At 34.2% G+C, this 15181-nt stretch overlaps 1 protein-coding gene across 15 annotated transcripts in view; it reads right to left on the bottom strand.

Annotated features, from left to right (window-relative positions):
• The window catches only part of LOC311287782 (receptor-type tyrosine-protein phosphatase delta), a 441129-nt gene that overhangs the window by 32553 nt on the left and 393395 nt on the right, over positions 1–15181 (bottom strand). For 8 of the 15 annotated variants that reach the window (XM_084404823.1, XM_084404828.1, XM_084404829.1 and 5 more), the window contains 4 exons: positions 13476–13569; positions 11949–12158; positions 4016–4176; positions 363–475 (listed from right to left, as the gene is read on the bottom strand). In XM_084404823.1, coding sequence (XP_084260949.1) covers positions 363–475; positions 4016–4176; positions 11949–12158; positions 13476–13569 — 578 coding nt within the window. Of the gene's footprint in view, positions 1–362; positions 476–673; positions 702–4015; positions 4177–11948; positions 12159–13475; positions 13570–15181 lie in introns of all 15 variants that reach the window. The other 7 variants (XM_084404816.1, XM_084404826.1, XM_084404818.1 and 4 more) reach the window with 1 other exon arrangement.

Genomic DNA, 15181 nt, shown 5'->3' with positions numbered 1-15181 from the left:
GTGTTTTAGACCAGTGGTTCCCAAACTTGATCCTGGAGTTACCAAAAAAATCACATTTTGTTAGTCTCACTAATCAAACATTTCTGATTCAACTCCTCAGCTTGTTAGTTATTATAAACACTCAATCCTGAAATAAGATCAGATAAGGGAGGAATCTGGAATTAAGAGTACCAGGGTTGGGAAGCACTGCTCTAGACTATCACGCTCCTCATGATTCAATATATTATACTTCACTTTTTATATTATACTTCACTTCATGGAAAAATAGTAGGAATCAAAACCTTTTGTTGAAGCTTCTTAGGACAATGTGGTTGAGGATTTGTGTTTGGTTTGTGTTTGTGTTTGTGTAAAGCAGCTCTTACCAGGAGTCTGAAAGTTCAGACGGCGTAGCTCTACGGGGTCTGTGGGGTGATGGGAAGGCATTTCTTTACCGCTGGGCAGACTGCCTTTCCTGGCCTCTGACTCTGCCCTTTTTCTGAAAAACAAAACAAAAAGAAAAAACAAAAACATAATATACTTAACGACAAAATTAACTTTGCTTGGACTATCAGAGCATCACTGCAAGTGGTCAAGCAAACATGCTTGAGATCGAAATTTAAATGAGTGTTCAGTGCCCTCGACTGTGCCATAACCACTGCGTGAGTCTCAGGTACAGTTCTTCTAATGCGCTCACCTGTCTGGTTGACTGCTCCAGTGAAAGCAGCAGAAAGGGAGAACAGAGGTTAGTATACAAGACAAACACAGATCTCCTCATCAGTTCTACTGATATTCAGAGGGGTTTTAGCATTGTTCATTTTCATCTTATACGTTATGTTAAGACATAGATCCACTGTGCAACTGAACCTAACTAAGTGATTTGAGAAAAAAGCCTTGATCTCACATAGTCTTGTTTCTCAATTAATTGTGTGTTTTTGATGTGTGCCAACAGGAATTTGGGTCAACGAAAGAACCATTCAAAATACTTTGAGAAGCCCTGACCTATCTGATGAGCAAAACTAATTATAAAACTAATAATGAACACTGTTCAAAAGGTTGGGGTCTGTAAGATTTTTAATGTAGCATCATGACTCCAGTCTTCACTGTCACATGATCCTTCAGAAATCATTCCAATGTGGTGATTTGCTGCTCAAGAAACATTTCTTCTTATTATCAATGTTGAAAACAATGCTGCTTTTTTTTAACCCTTGTGCATCCTTGAGGACATTTTTGGCTTTTTCAGTTTTGTTTTTTTGATCACTTTGCCTGTGTTAATGCTAACTGCATAAAATTTGGCACGGGTGTGTATTTTTATTGGAATTTTACTATTTTATCATCATTTTCTTTAAAAAATCTATTTTGCACTAGTTACACAAAATACTTCCTCTTAGGACCTTAAGGACAAAAATGTCCCCATTGAAACCCATTAAAACTGCATTTTTTAATCCCTGTGCCGTTTAACTATAAAATGATGCAATCTTTTTTAATAGGCTTTCATTCTGTTGGCAAGGCTTCAAAATTGACATTTTTACCATTTTTTATCAGATGGTGCCATTTTTTCAGGTTAGGCCTATAAAGCAAATACTCGCTTTATTCCTGTTTTCTGCTTCGGCATATTATAGAGCCAACTGGATAAATTATGCAACGATAATTGTGTGGGTTTGTTGGTATGGATGTCTAAGTGTGGTTGGTATGTGTGTTATAAAAAAAAAAATGTGTTTGTGTGCATGTGTGTGCTTGTAATATTTGAGAGAGAAAAACTCAACTGCAAATCGAAAATTCAATCACTGTGTTCACCAGTGGAGTTTTGCTGGCATCCAATGGGGAAAGTCTGGTACTGCGCCCAAACAAAATCTTACTGAAAGCTCATTTTTTGAGATATCATCCTCAAATTCGGAACACAACCTGTTTAGATTTATGGCTTTGAATTTATATCAGTTTTAGAGTTCCAAATGTTTCATAAAATATATATTTTATATAAAATATTGATTATAATGTTCATAAATATTTTTCATAAACTTAAACTTCTATAACATTTTTTTGGTTGCACTTTTTCCAATTTTTTCACTTCAACAACAATCTGCCAAGGGTCTTCTTTAAAATGAGACCAAACTTAAGTATTTGCTCCCAAGCATAACATTTTTATGAGAGTTTTTTGACTTGGACATTTTTGTCCCTTTTGGACCTATGAGTAAGTTTTTTTTTTTTTTTTATGTTAACTGCATTAATTTTGGCACAGGTGTCCATTTTTATTGTAATTTTACTATTTCACCCCCATTTCATTTGAAAAAAAAATGTTGCACTAGTTACACAAAATACTTATATATATTTTATATAAAATATTGATTATAATGTTCATAAATATTTTTCATAAACTTAAACTTCTATAAAAAAAATTTGGTTGCACGTTTTTCACTTTTTTCACTTCAACAACAATCTGCCAAGGGTCTTCTTTAAAATGAGACCAAACTTAAGTATTTGCTCCCAAGCATAACATTTTTATGAGAGTTTTTTGACTTGGACATTTTTGTCCCTTTTGGACCTATGAGTAAGTTTTTGTTTTTTTGTTACTGTTAACTGCATGAATTTTTAGCTATTATAGAGCCAACTGGATAAATTATGCAATGATAATTGTGTGGGTGTGTTGGTATGGATGTCAGAGTGTGGTTGGTATGTGTGTTATAAAAAAAAAAAGGTGTTTGTGTGCATGTGTGTGTTTGTAGTATTGAGAGAGAAAAACTCAACTGCAAATAACAAAGCCAATCACTGTGTGACCAGAGGAGTTTTGCTGGGATCCAATGGGGACAGTTTGGTACTGCGCCCAAACAAATTATTACTGAAAGCTCATTTTTTGAGATATCAACCTCAAATTTGGAACACAACTTATTTAGATTTATGGCTTTGATTTTCTAGCCGTTTTAGAGTTCAACTTGTTTCATAAAATATATATTTTATATAAAATAATATTCATAAATAATTTTCATAAACTTAAACCTATATAACTTTTTTTTGGATTTACTTATAAAAAATTTTTTACTTCAGCAATAATCTGGCAAGGGTATTCTTTAAAATGATACCAAAGTTAAGTCTGTGCTCCCAAGCTTCACCTTTTTATGACCGTTTTTTGACATGGACATTTTTGTCCTCTTTGGACCTATGAGTAACTTTTTTAAATTGATGCACAAGGGTTAAACCACGATACTTTTATAAATATTAATTAATAAATGGAATGGATTAAAATAACATCATTTATATCTTTCTGAATAAAACTATTAGTTTCTTGGTAAAAAATAATATAATATAATATAATATAATATAATATAATATAATATAATATAATAACTAAAACATTTTGTGCCTTTTCCAAGCCTGGCTGAAAAATCTGTTTTAATACCCTGATATTTACAGATTTGTACTTCACTTTGTACATGTCTTGACAGCAGGAATTGCTCATGTGAAACTGTTTGTTTGGATTGAATTGATGCATCATGGGCAGCGAGTGTGTTGTGTTGTTGACATTGCAATATTACACTATGAGATGTGTGCATGAGCCCGTGACATTGATTCTGTGATTAACAAATAAATCTGCCATCAGAAGACATCAAATAACCCTGGATATATGAAGGACCTCATCACAATAGATGTTCAACTCAATGCCTGACTGTAATTTTTAGCAGATGATCAGATCAGTCTATATTCAAATGAGGGCCACAGATTATTGAAGATACGTACAATGCATAACTGCATAAACATGCACACACAATGGCTTAAAGCCAACAATCCAAATTACTTTCTTAACCCAAGTTTCAGCTCTTATTGAGAGCAATTCATCAGTAAATGTTATTCCAACGACCAGCTTGTATTCATAATCTTTCACCCTAATAGCTCAACAATTGAGTCCTTTGGATAATGTTAACCAACAGCCACCACACTTTTTTTTTATTTTTACTGTTTCACTGAGAATACTGAAATACATCACATTATAAGTCAAATAATGTGCAAAGGTTATTGAGAGTGTGTGTTTCTCCACGGTTTCTACCTCTTGTACAGCAAGATGGCGATGACAATACAGATGATGAAGATGACGGCCAGCACGGGCCCCACGACCCAGATCAGACCCTCCTCTTCATCGATTATGGGCTGTGGGTCGATATCAGCAAACACCACCGGATCAGAGTATGGACTTGCCGCGTACAACATCTGAAAGAAAACCCAAACAACGACAGTGTCATCTGAATCGCTTGATCAAGAAACCCTGAATTCACACTTTCACACCAAATACTCTAAGTTTAAAGCTACACTGTGTAATTTTTTAAAAGTTATAAAGTTGATTCTTAGCAAAAAACACTTTGTTCTTTCAAAATGATATGTGCTCATTAATGTGTAATTACTTCTACCAACTAATCAAGTATTCTCGTAAGCGTAGAATCTGCCATTTAGAATACATACGAGCGAGTCGCTCGAATGGCGGCAGCCATGTTGCGCCTCCATCTTGAAAATACATTAGCCAAAGAGGGACAATACCTGGAAATTCAAGCTTCGCCTTTCACGTTTTTACACTCAGTGGCACCGTGACGAATGCGAGGGGGAGATTACTCGCGACTGCCGGCAGATTTGAAATAATACGGCCACCGTAGGAGTTAAAACGCCCTCGGAATGGGAGGGGCTAGAAAGTAATATTCAGTTGGTAGTTATAAACAATTTCACCTCTAGATGGGAGAAAATCCTACACAGTGTAGCTTTAATGGAACCCATTGTTTTTTTTATGTCGATTGCTACATAAAACAATCGTTTCGTGTCCCTTGGCTTGTAAAAAGAGCTGAAATATTATTTAAAGTAACACAAACAATGGGCATCTATGGTACGAGAGTAGCAGAGGGTTTCAAAGTCAAGTCAAGTTTTTACTTCTTAGGGCTTTATACAATACAAATTGTTTCAATGCAACTTCACTAGCCCCGTTTCCATTACCCTTCAAATTGCACAAATTGAAATTGTGAATTGAAAATACGCCCAATGGAAACACGTCAATTTCGCAAAAACTCCCATTTATCGCAAAAAAGTTTTTACGCTCGCATGAGGTGGTTTTTCAGGCAATTCGAAAAATAAATATTCCGCAAAACTGCAATGGAAACAGTTTTTCCGCATTTACAGGTTACCTGGCGTAGATGACGCGGTATGTTTGGACAGAATACAAGACAAGAGTTCTTTATTAAATTCATATAAGACATAAGAATTACAGGAATAATGGATTCTAAACCTCAAATAAATGCCACAATCAAGACCTCAAAGCAGATATGAGGGAGAAACACCCAGAAACACCTCATATGTGCCGCTCACAAGTATAATAAGGGTCGTTCCTTACCATTAATGCTTGGAAAACACACATACATCTCCTTCGATTAATAATAATGGCTAGTGCACTGGCTGGGATATAGTACATAAAAACCTACCAATGTCCGTTCCCATGGTTTTTGAAATGATTGTACTCAGGGTTCGAAATGAGGGGGGTCTGGGGGGGTCCCGGACCCTCCATAAGTCATTAGGGACCCCCCATAAGAATTTATTTTTGGATTTTGGGGGGTCCCCGACAAATATATTTTAACATTAAAAATAATTGTGAAAATTATAGGTCTTTAGTGACGTTTTATATTTATAACAGTAATTCATTTATTTCCTAGCGCGAGGCAGCAATCAGGGCAGCTATTAGCCGAGTGAGTTTCTATACAGCGTCACAGATTGTTGTTGTGGTGCTCCCGCAGACACGTAGCTGAACGCGGCAAACCGAAACCTCACAAAGAGTGAAATCCTGTAAGTGCTTCGATTATATTTATATCTCTATAATTGCTTATAGTAAAATATTAGGAGTTCGAGTTCCTATATCAAAAGTTGCATTAACTAGATACCCAGTGTAATGATTAGAAGAGTACGTTTGTCAACGTTTCTTGTTAGCTAAGTATGTGTATGAAGCCAAATGATCTGCCAGCTAACAGCAGTCTATGGAAGCTTGTTTCCGCCACAGAGTGAAAAATAAAAAAGGTAATTCTGACGTTTTATCTCAGAATTACGTGATATAAAGTCGCAATTGCAGGTTATAAAGTCAGAATTGCGTGATATAAAGTCGCAATTATGTGTTATTAAGTCAAAATTGCGTGATATAAACTCGCAATTGCGAGAAATATACTTGAAATTCTGACTTTTTTTCTCAGAATTGCATGTTTATATCTCGCAATTCTGACTTTATAATACGCAATTGGGAGATATAAAGTCAGAATTGCATGTTATAAAATCTGAATTGTGAGATATAATTCTGAGGTAAAAAAAAAAAAAGTCAGAATTGCTTTGCTTATAAAGTCAGAATTGCGTTATATAAACTCGCAATTATGTGTAATAAAGTCAGAATTGCGTGATATAAAGTCGCAATTGCGAGAAAAAAAGTCAGAATTCTGACTTTATATGACGCAATTGCGACTTTATTTCACGCAACTCTGAGAAATAAAGTCAGAATTGAGAGATATACAGTCAGATTTGCATGAAATAAAGTCGCAATTGCATGTTATAAAGTCAGAATTGCGAGATGTAAACTCGCAATTGTGAGATAAAAAGTCGCAATTATCTTTTAAAATGTTTTATTCAGAGTTAGAGGGTTACCTGTTACATTATAGCCACTTCTCCAGACACCACTACAATACTGGGCCTGGCCCAAACCATGAAAAACATCCCAAGACCATTATCCCACCTTGAACACTTCAACATTGCTCCATATAATTTTGCCTACAGTATATAGTGTAGCAAGGTAGTCTTCAGAATTTTTAATAATTTAATAATTAAATTTTAGGGGACCCCCCAAGAGTCCTAAGTCATTTCGAACCCTGATTGTACTTATCGCAAGAGGAAAAAAATTAAGTTTTAGTCGCATAACATCGGTTAATGGAAACGCAGAATTATTATTATTTTTTTGTTGACATTTAGAAAAAACCCACAAAAGTTTTGCGCAAATCTGTAATGGAAACGCTCCTACAGTAATAAACAGGAAAATAACAATACATTATGCAAACCATCAAATATGTGGCACATTAAGCTGTAAAGCAGCTTTGAAAAGACAATACAAGCTAACAGGGAACAATCTCAGAACTATGGCTAAAGTTTTGGCAAGGTTCTCTCAAAGTTATGAGCAAACATTCTTCTTAACAGAACGTTTGTTCAAAGTTATCTAGTCTTTAGTAATGTTCTAAAAAATTAAGCACAAAAATTGTATTTATACATGTTCATGTAATGGTTTTTTTTCCCAGAAATGTTTTAATTGGACATTTTTTTTCAATGTTACTTTTTGTTTCAGAACATTCAGAGAATTGAACATTAAGAAAAGCCATACAAACAAGAAAACCAAGAAGAAAAAATAAATATATTTAGAACATTTAGAGAACATTCAGAAATAACCTTTTAAAGTGATAGTTTAATTAGGGAAAATTTGCTGTTAATTTAATCACCCTCAGGCCATCCAAGATCTCAAATTGATGGCACCCATTGACTTCCATTATATGAATCACCGATGACCACTGTTTCAGCTAAAAACCTTCTTTACTGAAGAAAAAAAGTCAACTACATCTTAGATGGCTGAGGATGAGTAAATTAACAGCAAATTTTCATTTTTGGGTGAACTATCCCTTTAATGGGAATGTTAGCAAAACTTTCTTGGAATATTTTTGTTAGCTTGGAAAGTGGCATAACTGTGTAAAATTCAGAAGCAGATATTTGAGGCTTGTAGTTTTGTTAAAGCACTTACATGAATTATTCAGCAGAACAAAAGAGTTTGTTATTTGATCTGTAAAGTGCCTAAATCATTCCTTTAAGGAGAAACTGCTTTTCTATGTGAATGAATGAATTATTTTCACATTATTCTCACATAAACCGTACATATAATTGTAAGTATGTATGGATGTGCTGGTATGTTTCTTTAAAGCAGGTTCCTTGCAATCAATGGCAACATATTATTATTCAAGTACAGTCAAACAGCCTGGATGTGCAGGAAACAATTAACGGAAACAATTAAACGGAACTATATAAATACGATTATATAAAAACACTGTCAGAGGTCTCAAATCCTGTTATGACTCTGATTAATGCAAAATTCACCAGTGTGTGTTGCGATGTGTTCAGTGATGTGAGTTACGAACTACATTCAGTGATTAGCATCTAATTTACTCTCAAATCATCAGCACAAGCAGATAAACAGAGACATTAGACGCAACACACTCACACACACACACAAACGTTTCTCAGGCACTATATTCAGAAATATTATGAGACATATACTGCCAAACAGTTTAAACAAGTTTAAAATGATTATGTTTTTTTTATGTTTTTGAAATAATTCTCTTCTGCTCACCAAGGCTACATTTACTTGATCAAATATACAGTAAAAACAGTAATATTGTGAAATATTATTGCAATTTAAAGTAACTGTTTTCCATATTAATACTGTATATTGTAAAATGTAAATTTATTCCTGTGATGCAAAGTTAAATTTTAACATCAGTCTTCAGTGTCACAAGATCTTTCAGAAATCATTCTGATTTGCTGCTCAAGGAACATTTCTTATTATCATCAATGTTAATGGGCCAGTGACAAATAAGGTTTTCAACTGATAAAAAATTCAAAAAGGTTAAACCTGCACATCAAAGTAGTTATTATCTTTATGGGGGTGTTTTTTACTTATTACTAAAATCTCAATTTTAAACAATGTATTTTAAGCGGTTTAACTGAGAATCATGTGACGACACCAGTCAAAATGTCATACGGGATAACGTTAATGCATTTTCTAAATATTACGATATTAAAACTTTTCAAATCAATAATACTTAATGAATATATAAAGTGATGCAGTAAACAATATTTGGAGCACAGAAAAAAATGTTTTGCACAACAATTTTTTCTCATTATATTGTGATTTCTTTAAACGTGACCCTACTTGTTCAAGTTCTTTACCCACATTTTAACACTGCAATGTGATTTAAAATGCGAAATGTCTGAAAATGTTTTACAGGACTTGGTATCATGTTATTATTGTTTCCTCAACTCCATGAAGTGAAATAATTCATTTCAATGGGAAAAAACAGCGTTATCCCGCCTGACTTAAGTTGTTACTCGGTATGACACCATATAAGTTAACACATGAATTGTCATTTTTACAACACTTAATAATGTTCATAAATAATTAATGTTTATGTTATGCAATGTTTTTCCAAGGAAATTAATTAGGCTCCACTGTAAAGAAATACAGATGTGGTTTTCAGTGTGTAAACTGTTACACACAAACTCAGTGTGGTTTCTTCCCAGATTTGGCAAGTATACAAATACATTTAAAATTTTTTTTCATGTTTATGAATATCAGAACAGCACAACTTTTCAACATTAGGTTTAATTTAGTACTGAAAAGTACCGTGAATCATTTTATTGATGATCATAGTCACTCTACATCAATATTCATAAATAATGTAAAGGGTTAAAGTAGGCGACCTTCACTCATTTCACTGAACATCATTTATTTGAACAACAAATTTACAAAAGCATGTAATTGAACAACATATTTATAAAGAAAAATCTTATTAATGGGTTGAAGTACCTTGAATCACTAAATTTCATTAGTTTCATTAAATGAACACTACATTTTTATAGACTTAAAGGGGCTGATTCCCCAATATGACAGGTTGGACAATAATTAAGTGTAATTGTAATTGAATATTAATATGAATTATATAATTTGCTAATATTTAACTAAACAATGTTAATGATATGTTAATATCACAATTTTAATGGAAATTGTACAAATTAAAGCTGAAAACTGTATAATAATATATTGTCAAACAGAAAGTAACTGTTATCCTATATGACAAAATTGTTATCCGGTATGACAAAACTCAGTTTAAATCTTTATCAGGCAGTATTTTTGGCTACCTATAGAAATCTGCAACCTTTACCTTCAACTTCCAAATATGTAAATTCATGCTAAATAAACATATTTACATAAAATCCACATTATATATGTTATTTTAGCGTTATCCCATATGACACAGGATTTTACTACATAGTGTGCTAGTGAAGAAAAAGGGTGAGTTAAACACATTTTATGAAAGACATACTTACCTTTCACCATTGTTTGGGGGTCCATCAGGGTCTTCCTGATTGTGTAACATGCTATCTCACATCGTGTCAAAATAAAATTCACAATAAAATTGCTCCAGTTTGCTTGTTATCCCGTATGACATTGGCTGACAGCCAGTTTTGGGACAGAATGCTCCAAAGCATAACAATTAACTGGATGTCATATTCTTTGTAATATTTAAATATATTGTTGTCAAGACTCATACAATAATGCCTGTGGAGGAGATGTTAGGGTTTATTCGATTTTTTACAGTTTGTTTGGCTTTTTTGTATGTCACTCTAAGGTCCGGACAGTTATCCGGTATGACATTATGTGACTATAATGTCTAATAATTCTTACACTTTGTAATACCCTCAATATATGTTTATATCATTTGATAAACAGAGATCAATTGATTCAATAAATGTGCTTTTTATTAAACATTTCCTTATTTTGACTTCATAAAGGGGTTTGGACATCAAAATTGCACGTCACGTCATTGGGCCTAATAACAGTTGTGCTAATTCATATTTTTGTGGAAACCGTGATAATTGTCAGGATTCTTTGATGAGCATAAACAGGATTTTCTGAAATAGAAACTTTTGTAACAATATAAAATGTCTTTACTGTCACTTTTGATCAATTCAAAGCATCCTTGCTGAATAAAAGTGTTCATTTCTTTTTAATTTCTTTAACTGCTTTATCCAATTTATACATGAGACTGACAAAGAAAACACAGAGCAGGACGTGTCGCATGAACAGCGATATGAGGTTTGGTCACTGCATCTAGCTCTACTGTCTGAGTTTTGTCTTAGTGCACAGTGAATGCAGTCTCACTGCTTTCACAGAGCTAATCATTCCTCAGTCTGTCTGTCTGTCTGTATGTGTGTGTGTCTGTCTCTCTGCAGTGCAGCTGATAAGACTCTGCTGCTATTAAAGAGAAGGCGTTTATCTCACAGTCCCGCCACTGACAGCTCTTCAGGGCTTTCCCTGTGAGATACAGACAGACAGCTCTTATTCCCAGCAGGCTGTGTGCTGATAGAGTTCAGCCTGGTGTTCTCGCTCTGACCGCATCATGTGACTCTGACACCAATGTCAGCGATCGTTTGGACAAAAGACAAAGGAGATTTGGCCCCAGGCATAAAACTATTTTATTCATCAGTATTTTTGATAAATATTTATACATCCTTATTTAGCTGAGAATAAAAATGTGAATGATAATAAGCCTGGTGTTCAGAGAATATATCTTGAATTAAGCTTAAGCATAAACACAATTCAGTTTAGTGTGGTTTATGCTTAGAAAAATTAGATGTCTTCACAGTTTTATAACTGCATCTTGTTTTAAGGATATTATCATATTGATAACACTTTACAATAAGGTTCCACCAGTTAAAATGAGTTAATTCATTAACTAACATTAATGAACAAAACATCTGTTACAGTATGTACCTCTGTTAACGTTAATAAAATACAACTGGTTCATTAAATAATATTAACAGATGCAACTTTTGATTTTAATAATGTATTAGTAAATATTGAAATTAACATGAACTAAGATTAATAAATGCTTTAGAACTATTTTTATCGTAAGTTCACGTAAACCAATATAGTTATCTAATGTTAACAAATGAAACCTTGAAGAATATCATAAAATGGAGAATATAACTTATACGTTTATTTGCACAATATATTCTCCTTTACAAAGTCATTTTCCCTAACTTGCAAAATTGTAAGGTGTGCGATTGCTTTAATGCTTTGTTAAAAGAATTATTATTATTTATTAAAAAAAATTTAACCATAAGAGCAATAGAAAGTGGAGGATGAGACTCACGTTGTCTGAGATCTCCAGCACAGCCAGCACGAAGAACACATACTCCTGTCCATTCAGCAGCTGTTTGTTCTCGAAGTCTCCATAAGCCTTGGCATCACCCAGCGTGAACTCTGTCGGCAACTCGTGGAAATATGCGGCGATGTACGGCTTCAGCTCCAGCTGCCTCCGGAACCGAAGAGCGAGACTCGTTCGGTTGATTTCTCGCAACAACTATAAAAAAAAGAAAAAAAATGCTTGATCAGTTCAGCACACAATCACAAACACATTTTAATCAGTGCTGAATTTAGTCTGATTGTGAACAGACCAGTGTAATTTTAGTATTATTTATATACAATTATATATTTATATTAATTATATAATTATATTTTTATATGTTCAGTTGGTTTTAATTTTAGTTTCAGTTTTAGCAATTTTTCTATGTGCTTTTGTCAGTTTTATTAGTTTTTGTGGTAACACTTTACATGAAAACTTTGTGTAACACATTATAAAGGTATAGGTTTAGGGCAGGTTTATGGATAGAGCATACAGTTTAAACAGTATAAAAAGCATTATGTCTATGCAATATCCCCATAAAACATGAAAACCCAACACGTGTGTGCGTGCATGTATGTGTAGTTATCCGCAGGCATAACTGTGAGATGGAGGGCCGCTTTGATAAAGCTTTCTATCAATCCTGTTCAAGCTGTCAAAACTGCTTCAGTTCTTCTGCCCTTGAGCCACTTTGAACAGGCGACTTCAAATATTGACAGTAAAATAAATTGAGTGTGTGCGTGTGTACACTAGAGAGAATTGGAGGGACTTTTTTGTTATATATATATATATATATATATACACACACATACACACACACACACACACACACACATATAAATATATATATATATATATATATAAATAATAATATAAATATATATATACATACACACACACACAACAAAAAATCCCTGTCATTGTTTTGTTTGATGATGGTGGTTGCAATGCTGACGGTGTGTTTTCTTTATTAACAGAACTATCAGCTTCATCGCAACCAGTTTTGCAGAACTGCCTCAGGCCAGCTGGTGGGGGGTGAAGGGCGGTTCCAGCCGTCAGCAAATCAGAAAGGAGATCCCTGCATGGCGCCGTCCCTTTCCGAGCTGCAGCTTAGCGTACGTGCCGTGGTTGGCAGTTCGACTGGCACAATTCTGAGGAAAACACTCGCCGTCTTACGCCTCGCCACATAAAAGCCTTTTAAATATTTACTATGGCTAAAAATAATATTGTTCGGCCCTATCTCTCGCCCACTCGTCCTGCCCTTCAGAGGAGAATGTCTTTTGTTCCCGTCTCCATTAGCGGACAGGAACAGATTTGCATATGAAGGGAGCTGGTAGAACTGCGAGGTCTTGCTGCTTTCTTTTCAAATCAACTGCTTGTAGTTGTATTGGGACTGATGTCCTTACATGGGCCGCTGCCATGATCAATAATGTTTGTAAAGTGGGCCTAATTTATCGATGCGGTGACTCCAGTGTTGATGTGTAAGGTGTCTGTTACCTCTTCCAGATTCATCTCATCCGGATTGTCCCAGAGTTTGATGAATTTTCCAGGCCGTTGTTTCTTCAGCGGTACCACCACGATGTAGTATCCCCTACAGAGAGAGCAAGAAAGAGTCTCTGAGTGTCTCAGCGGTCGAGATTCGGCCGCCAGCAAAGGCTTTAGGACATCCATCAAGATTAGCACCGATCAATCTGGACTTTCCAATCCACTTCGGATGACACTGGATTAACGACATGTTTGACGAAAGAGAGAAACCCTCGGTAAACACATCAATAATCTGCCAACTTCCCCTCACTTTAGTCTGGTTTCACTTCGAGGCTGGTGCTTCAGACACACTAATGAGGGTCTCTCTGAGAGAGATGATGGCTGCTTTACTAAAAAAAATATGTTACTTACTCTTATCTTGTACCAAACCAGTATGACTTTCTTCTCCCAAGAAACTCAAACAGAGATATTTTGAATAAAGCTATTTGCTTTTTTTCCATGTTATTACAATAAATGTGGACTCTGCATGCATATAGTATGCATAGTATATATATATTAGTAAGTTCTGGTTCTCGAATCTAATTGCCTGAGAGCCTTTTTCAATCATGCGATATTCTACTTATATCACACAGAACCGTTTTACTGTATCACTCAGCTTGTTTCTGCCAGCAAAGCCTTTGTAAAGAGGGGTGTGAGGTCCTGTGCAAATTTGGTGTGCGGGGGAGTTTCTATAGGAAGTAGTATAGTTACGAACGCAACGTTCACCCACATCTGATTGACAAATAAAAAAAGTGGCTTGACCTATTTCAGATGCAGCAATCAGAATTTAAAATGGACTTAGTAAAGATCTGCATACAATCTTGACGTGTAATGACATGCATGCACATGAATCACGGTCAAGCACACGTTCATAAGAATTGTAAAATCAACTGCATAGTATTAATAATAATAATAATAATAAAGCAATTAAATAATTAAAGGATTAAAAGCGATTTAAGGGAATAAGTAAATATGAATGGTAAAAATAAGTTCTAGGTCTAATTGTAATTTTGAAGTAATAAATTTAAACTATTTAAAAATAATATTTTATTTTAAAATATGCACACATTAACTCTTATTCATATGTCTAATAGCCTATGTCGAAAGTGTGCAAACGTTTCTTGTCTCGTCACATTCATTTATGATTTACATAAATCATGATCCCATATTTTCAATTTAAAACGGCAAAATAAAACATTTAGTAGTTTGCATCACTAGATAGTATATTACTTTCGGTCGCTGAATATTTCTATCATAAAACAGTTGTCTAATACTTGCATCTACTTAAATCTTTCCACAAACTCTCATTGCGTTGTGACAGCAAGACAGTAAGATTTGATTAGCCATCTTATTCATTTTGACATTGACGATAGCTGTTTAACAATTGATATTAGGGATGCTTTGCTTGAAGTTTTGCCACAACCTTACTTTTATTTTATCAATGTTGGGTGGAAAAACAGTAATACCTTTTTTGTATATATAAACTACATAAAATGCAGGCCAGGAGTTCAATAAAAAATAAATGATTTCTGTTTATTTTGATACATTTTTTTACATATATTTTTGTTCAATAAATATATTGTCATTAAAATATGTTCACTTTAAAATTAGTCTACAGAAACAATATTATAAAAAAAAGTACAAATTCTGAAAGCATTGAATGAGATCCCATAATAATT

This window comes from Rutilus rutilus (assembly GCF_951802725.1).
Source record: "Rutilus rutilus genome assembly, chromosome: 3".
NCBI lineage: Eukaryota > Metazoa > Chordata > Actinopteri > Cypriniformes > Leuciscidae > Rutilus > Rutilus rutilus.
Note: the sequence above shows the minus strand (reverse complement) of the source record. Positions and strands in the feature narration are given on the sequence as shown.